This window comes from Pistacia vera, unplaced genomic scaffold, assembly GCF_008641045.1.
Source record: "Pistacia vera cultivar Batoury unplaced genomic scaffold, PisVer_v2 Contig581, whole genome shotgun sequence".
NCBI lineage: Eukaryota > Viridiplantae > Streptophyta > Magnoliopsida > Sapindales > Anacardiaceae > Pistacia > Pistacia vera.
Window position 1 is genome coordinate 600,328 of NW_022196425.1, and position 7,887 is coordinate 608,214.

The window sequence follows — 7,887 nt, forward strand, 5'->3', positions numbered from 1 at the left end:
CGTATTGACCTTGATGGCGCGACCGTTCCCAATCTCGAAGACATGTGAGGACTTCAATCATTTGTGGTGAAAGTTTAGTCCTCCTTTCATTTAAAATTCTTCCACTTGCACTAAATGTTTGTTCGGATGAGACGGTTGAGACAGGAACAGCGAAAACATCCAAGGCAAGTCTTGATAATACCGGAAAAATACATTTTCTGGCTCTCCAATACTCTAAGAGATCAAAGTGACCTGTTGAAAACATTTCGGGGGTTGCCAAATATTGTTGAAGTTCATTACTCTGCGACTCCATGGAGGACAGCATATTAGTTGTTGTTGTTGTTGGTGGTGGTGCTTCTGAAGAGGAGGCTGTGCTTCGGACTCGGGTCCTCTTCGGCCTATTCAGTGCATTCCAAGAGAATAAGTCTTCATTTGTTTCTTCTGCTACAGCTTCTCTGGATATTTCGCCTCTTTGCGACTGCGGGTTCCCATACCTGTTTTCATATTGGAAATATACTTCGAAAAGACTATTTTTTACCTCTCCTATTTGATTGATATATGATTCGTTTTGTAAATTTTCACTTAAATTGTCAAGACCATTTTCTAAACGTGCTAATTTAATTCTAGGATCAAATATAGCACCTAAACAATAAAGAAAAGGAACGGGTCTCCAATATTTCAAAAAAAAATTTTCCATTGCCTTTATTGGTGCATGTAAAATTTCATCATCTTTGTTTTTTGTAAATAACTCGGAAATTTTTATAATTGCATGTATTACCAATGGACTAGTAGGGTAATACACACCAGAAAGTTGTAAAGTGGCTTGGTAAAAACATTTGAGAAAAGAATGAAATACTTTAGCTATCTTCCAATCATTTTCTACCAAATGATGAGGACCTCTATTATTTGCTACAAAATAACTAATTATATTAGCATAAGGTAAACATGAATCAAGCATTAAATAAGTACTATTCCATCTAACAGGCATATCTAATGCAAAAGTTCTAGGAGACATATTTGATTTTATACAAGCTTCTTGAAATTCAGCATTTCTTTTATTACTACTAGTAATCCAAGCTAAAGATTCCCTAATTCTATCAATATTTTTTTTAATTGTTTTCATACCACTTTTCACAATTAAATTAATAACATGACATGCACAACGTTGGTGAAAAAACTTCAAATTATTATATAAAAGATAATTATTTTGAAAAAATTCTATAGCTTTACTATTAGAACTTGCATTATCTAAAGTTAAACTTATCACTTTATCAATAATATCATAATCTTCTAAAACTTCAATAATTTTATTATAGATTTCTAAACCACTATGATCCACATCCATTAATCTAAATCCTAATAAAGATTTATTTAATTTACATTCATTATCAAAATAATGACTAGTCACACAAATATAATCTTGTTTAGCTCTATATCACTCCAAATATCGGCAGTTAGAGCCACACTAACATGACAAGTATGTATTTTATTTTTTAATTCTAATTTTATTTTTCTAAACAATTTTATTAAATCATTTCTACTTGCAGTTTTAGAATAACTTTTAAATCCTGGAAAAAAATGAATTTTAAACAAATCTTTCAAAATATTTATCTTCAGCCATATTAATAGGTTGATTAGTTGCAACAATATATAAAGCTAACTGTTCCCTATATACATCAGAATTATAACGCCAAGTAGTACCGATATTAGTTATTTGAGTTTGATTGCTTTCTCTATTTCCATGTTGATTAATATGTTTATTAGCATGCCTTTTCAAAGTACTAGTATCATTACCTGAATCAGCTTTATAAATATTTCCACAGTATTTGCATCTCGCTTTCTTGACTTGAATGCCATTTTCTGTCTCGTAAAACTTGTCGAAATACGCCCAAATGTCTGATGTGTGTCTGTCTTCGCTTTCGACGACAGTTGATGATCCTGCCTTAGCTTGAGATGAAGTTGGACAAGCACGACGATTACGAGGACGACTTCTAGAACCATTGGGAGCTGTTGGAATCGGGGGCATATTTTGAAGTGTATCGAATTCTGAGAATGGGAAAACAGGACTATTTGAATCTCCTCCTACATTTATGTTAGTAAAATCAGCGGGATTAGTACTAGGATAGTAGTTTTCTTCATCATTGTAATTAATGGGAGAGAAATATCTATCCATTGTAGTTGAAAAAAAAAAATTGATGTAGAAGAAATAAAAATTAAAGAAAGAGAATTGGAATATGGAAATTGGAATTTGGAAAATTGGAAATATGAATTAAAAATTGCAAAAACTAATAAAAATTAAAATACGAGCAAATTGATAACAAAGAGATTAAGAGAATAAATGAATAATTGAGAGATTAGAGATTAGAGAATATGAGAGAATGAGAGAATTTGAGTTGTGAGAAAAAAGTGAGAGTTTAGGGCCAATTTATAGAAAAAAAATAGGAAAGAAAAATGACGAAAAAGACCCTTCTAACAGCTATATTTCAAGGGTAAAGGGGTAATTTGAAAAAACAAATTAAATTTTTTATTTTTTAATTTTTTTTCGGCCAACCCGCCAGGTCGACGGGTTGCCATTTTGCAACTCGGCTCGCCCGGGGGTTGCTGCCGGGTTGGGTTCAACCCTCTTCATTGCGGGCCGGGTTAGGGTTGACCCGCCTAACCCGGCCCATTTGTTTCACCTCTAATTAGCCACGTTACCAAATGCCTAAGAAAAAAAAAATCGTCCCAAAGCCATGTCATTGGGGACAAAATATGGTTTCGTTATTAAAGATTATTTATTTTGTGATGAAATTTTTCGTCTATAAAAGATAGCACTGTTAGGATATGACGTATGAAAATATAAATATATTAGATAACATCAAAATTAATAATATGAAATAATTTTCACACAGCATAAAAAGAAAAAAAGCTCCTGGTTAGTTTTTAAAAAATTACTATTTTCAATGAGATTAGTTGGATTCTTTGTCATGAGTGCAAGGTGGAGATTTTGAACACCCAAGTAATATTGTACCTACTCACTCCATTCATTATAATTGAGCCCATTAAACTTAACAAAAGACAAGGCATGAAGAGCAGATGTTGCAAAAACATAATTGTATATTGAAAATCTCCTTTGGGAGATATAATAATATACGATAATTAAACTTAATTGATGCAATTTTCTTAATTGGTAATCAAATATACTTTTGTTAGATATGTTCGTCATCTTTGGATATACTAAACATACCCAATCAAGTATATTAATTAACCACAGTTATGTTCATAATTATAGGATTAACTAATCTACTTTGGGCGATCCTTAACTATCCTATAATTTATGAACTTCAAATTACTCATGTCAAATATATCATGTCATCCCTTTAAAGCATCTAATGATCATGAGTAATTGAACCTAACTTAGTTTGATATCTATGAAATAACCATTTTAATTTGGCAACTTTGGTGACTAACAAATCATACATAATATAGTATCAAACTTAAATAATAACTATAATATTATCTAAGATTAAAATTGGGTCAATTCGACTCGTTGACCATTGACTATTGACTGTTAACTTTGATGGTTGATTGTAACTTTGATGGTTGACCGGTTTAGTCAACGATCTGAACTAGTTTGAACTGTTGACCGATTCGAATCATTAACTGGACCAGTTCACTATATCATATCCTAACTAGGTTTGTTGACCCGATTGGGTTGACCCATTTTTAACTAAATGGGTTGGGCTTTTATGGGTTATTCACAATGGATTTGGGTCTGAATTTCTTAATGGGTTTGGGTTTGAATTAGGCGCACTTAAAAATATGATTTGAACTTCTTTTATTTGGGTTTGAATTGGGCTCACTTAAAAATAGACTCAAAAAAAAATTGGGCTGGATCAACTTAAGGAATAGTGTTATTATATAGGTCAATATTTGACCCAAATTTATGGAAATATTGACCTTAACTTCTAGAAATATTATGAACCCAAATCTCTGAAATTTTATTGAAAAAACGTGTTTGGAAAAATTTGATTCAGGCCAACATTCGAGCAACTCAAAAAATTTACAAACCCAATCTAATTTGACAGCCCTCTTATTTGTCAATTTCTAAACCCAATTCAATTTTTTATACCATAACAACCCTAATATAAAAAAAAAAAAAAATCAACTAAATGAAAAATACATTAGTTTCTAAACCTTGCTATGATACCACATGTAAAAACTTAATTGCAATTTCATCAATGGTGAAGAAAAAATAATATAATCATATTTATATACCCTAAATTGCATAAACATAAATCCCAATATTTAAAACTTAATGTATTTTCACTATTTAAGATAAGAGTATTACATACCTGAATCCATGAGTGATCTATTTATGGAATTGTGAAAGAAGATACTGTATCTCTCCCTTTATTCCCTTACTGTCAATTTCTTCTTTTGATAGACAAAGAAAAATATACGTAATGAATAGAGATAAAAGACCCCTCAGTTATTTTATTAACTGCGGTAATCTCTCTATCAAAGATAAATGACCATCATGCCTTTTAATCAATTTAATTATTTCAAAAACAACCTTAATACATGAATCAACTTATTTAAAATATAAAATATTTCTAATTTGGTATTGAATACCGAGACTAAATTTTGGTCCAGGTTGGAATCGTTATATGAAACTATTCAGAAGTATCAAAGTTAGGTATCAGTGAGAACATGAGCGATTTTTAGTAGGAAAATAAAGATCTCCTAGTTTTAACATCAGCCATAGGTCCAAATCAGAGAAAAACTCTAAAGAATGTTTGTTTTGTCTATATTTTTTGTCTTTTTTTTTTTATCCCATATTAGGCTTCCCGTTAATGGTATGGAAATCGGGTTTGCCATAGAATGTGCAAACAATAAGCTTTATACAGAAAAGAGATTTGCAGCTTGATTCTGATGATTAGTACTAAATTCAGAAGGCTTAGCTCATTAATTACATTTTAAAAATGGTTATTTGTGTTCAATTTTAATTGACTCGTTTTGAGTTTCACCCTCTACTTGCTGCGTTTATCACCCTGCAGATGCATGAACTGGTATGACGAAAGTGGGCAGCAAGCATCAAGAACATTAGACAATGCAATAATGGAGGTAAATTTTCAGAATTTTTAAGAAAAAACTTCTACAGAGCTTGTACAAAATCCTTTGTAATTGTTGTAGAACTGTAGGTTTGTATTTATATCATAAATAAACTCCATAGTCAGTACTAAGATGAAGATTAATCTCAAGTGTCAAAATCTGTAATAGAATTCATTATCGAAAAATTGCATAACCATGAAAAGACTGCCATCTGTTTCACCGTGACGGTGACGCCATAAATTATTCTTGTTAGTTGTTAGGTGTTACCCCCCAACTACCCGCTGTTGTCTTGTCCTATATATTAAAGAGAAAAGACATTAACCAATAAATGAAGCCTTCTTTCTTTCGAGATTTAATTTCTGTTTAATATAAATTATTGATTTTTTAAAAGAAAAATCTATCTTATTCGAATTAATTTTATGAGGAGCCTTTTTTTTTTTTTTTTTTTTTTCAAATATGGATGTTCAGGTTAATTTATATACGTCTTAATTAATCATTGAAATTCATTGAATACTCTATAGATTCAAAGAGTTAGATAAATTATAATATAATAGATGATTTCAAGGTTTAAATACATGAACTTAAAGAAAAAATAAATCTTTTTATTTCTCGTATCAGTCTATTAGGGTTTCATTAGCTGCCATTAGTTTACTCGTTTTAGTATGGAAGTGTCACCTCCCCCACATTTACAGGAGGAAAATAATTTCCCTAAATTATGCGATAAACATTAAGGAGTAACATTGAATTATTGGCGAAGTTTCAGGTAAATGCACCATCAAATTCATTTTTCGAATATTTATTTATGTGAGATTGTAAAGTCAGATGTGGATGGACCGCATATCTTACCGACACCCCAAGAATGCCAATTGTTTTTTTTTTTTTTTTTTTCCATAAATCCACAAAAATCGTGAAGTTCATTATTATTATTATTATTTTATGTTTAAAGGTAACTACTAAATACATAGACAGTAATATAAATTAACTTCATATTTGTCCAATTACTAGAGCAATTGGGTCTCATAAGTCAATATTGTTTCGAAGATTGTCGTTTTCAAATTTGTCTTCATTAACCAGGTTTCAAGGAATTGCGCCGCCCACGATTGGATTCCACTGTTGAGAACAATTTTTACCTTGAAATTTTTTAATTTTTTTTATAACTTAAAAACATGATAAAGAAACAAAACTAAAAAAGAGTTTAATCAAAGGAAAAAATTCCTAAACTATTTCTGTCTTTTTCTTTAGTTAATAAAACAGGACTATGACCAATATTGGATGGTCTGAAAAGAGATTCCACGAGCTCCTAAATTCGAGTCCCTCAAACACTAATAGGGATAATTATTAGGGTTTTTATCTAAATGACAGTCCCAAAACTCCGAATAATTAGTTGAGATATACATAAACTGGTCCGAACATTTTCGATGATCCCCCCCCCCCCAAAAAAGGAAGAAAAGAAAACAGGACTACTGAAAATAAAAGATAAGACTTAACTTCCGAATTATACTCAAATTCAAAGCATCTATATTTAGGATTTTTTTTCTTAATAAAAATTGTCTTTTTCCAATAGTTTTCAAGCTAATTTTGAATCTTAAATGATTTGTCTTTTCTGATACACTGTCCGTTTGACACGTTTGCTTTCTGGTGGACTCGTTTCAACGAAATGGGACCGACCGAATTCAATCCATGACCAGGTCCCATCTCATTTCACACTCCAAACTATGTTTCTTCATTTAATTTCACACTTCTTCCTCTATAAATTCAGTGACAAACTCCACTCAGAATCACCATCTCATCTCATCTCCAATCTCCTTCATCAATTTTTACTTGTTTTAATATTCTCTTTCGATCGACCATGAAGAAGATCAGCGTTGCTCTTGTTGCAGTGTTGAGTTTGGTGGTGATACTATCACTCAAGGAAGTGCCTGTGGCAGAGGCAGCATGTAGCCCAACGGAGTTGAGCTCATGTTCGCCAGCGATCACTTCATCGTCCCCACCGTCGCCGACTTGCTGCAGCAAGCTGAGGGAGCAGAAGCCATGCCTTTGTGGGTACTCCAAGGACCCGAATCTGAAGCAATATGTGAACTCTCCCAATGCTAAAAAGGTTGCCAGCACCTGTGGTGTTACCTACCCTAAATGCTGACTGAAAGCTCTTTACGAAGAGTTTATGTGAACTTTATTAACGAATAAAGGGCATGGAAGGTTAAAGTAATAGTAGACAACGGTATGTTGTTCTTATACGCGTACTCTACTCATTGAGATGAAATATTGCGAAAATAAATTATGAGTTATGAATAAATTATAATTATTGTGAAAATTTAGTTATTCTGTCTTTTATTTATTTATGACTGTCATCTCAAAACTTATTATAAATCTGATTAAATATTCGTGGAATTTTATAATTTTTTTTCTTCGCCTTAGAGTAATTTTATGATCTTAAAAACGACGAGAGTGAAGTTGTTTTCGTTTTTAATATTTAATAATACATGTATATTTTGACATCGGTGCACGGTAAATGAAACTTAAATAAATAACAAGCTTTCAAAATAACATAGGTTACATTCAATCAAAACCATCAAAAGCGCTTCAATTTAATAATTTAGAAGTAATATAATTTTTTTTTTTTGGTAAAGAGATAATGTTACATGAATCTTAATTACTTTTAATTTTGGATAAGTACATCATTGATTTTACAATCTCGACAATCTACCTATTTTCGAGGGCGAAGCCAGCATGTCAACACAGGGATGAAAAAATAATAATTAAAATTCAATACTATATATATATATATTATTGTATTATTCATAAAATATGAAAAGA

General features: G+C 31.3%; 1 protein-coding gene across 1 annotated transcript; it reads left to right on the plus strand.

Annotated features, from left to right (window-relative positions):
* The first annotated feature begins 6,835 nt into the window (after positions 1-6,835).
* Positions 6,836-7,384, plus strand: LOC116109515 (non-specific lipid-transfer protein 2-like). The gene has a single exon (XM_031395740.1). The coding sequence runs from the start codon at positions 6,923-6,925 to the stop codon at positions 7,208-7,210; it is 288 nt and encodes a 95-aa protein (XP_031251600.1). The 5' UTR covers positions 6,836-6,922; the 3' UTR covers positions 7,211-7,384.
* Positions 7,385-7,887: the final 503 nt, after the last annotated feature.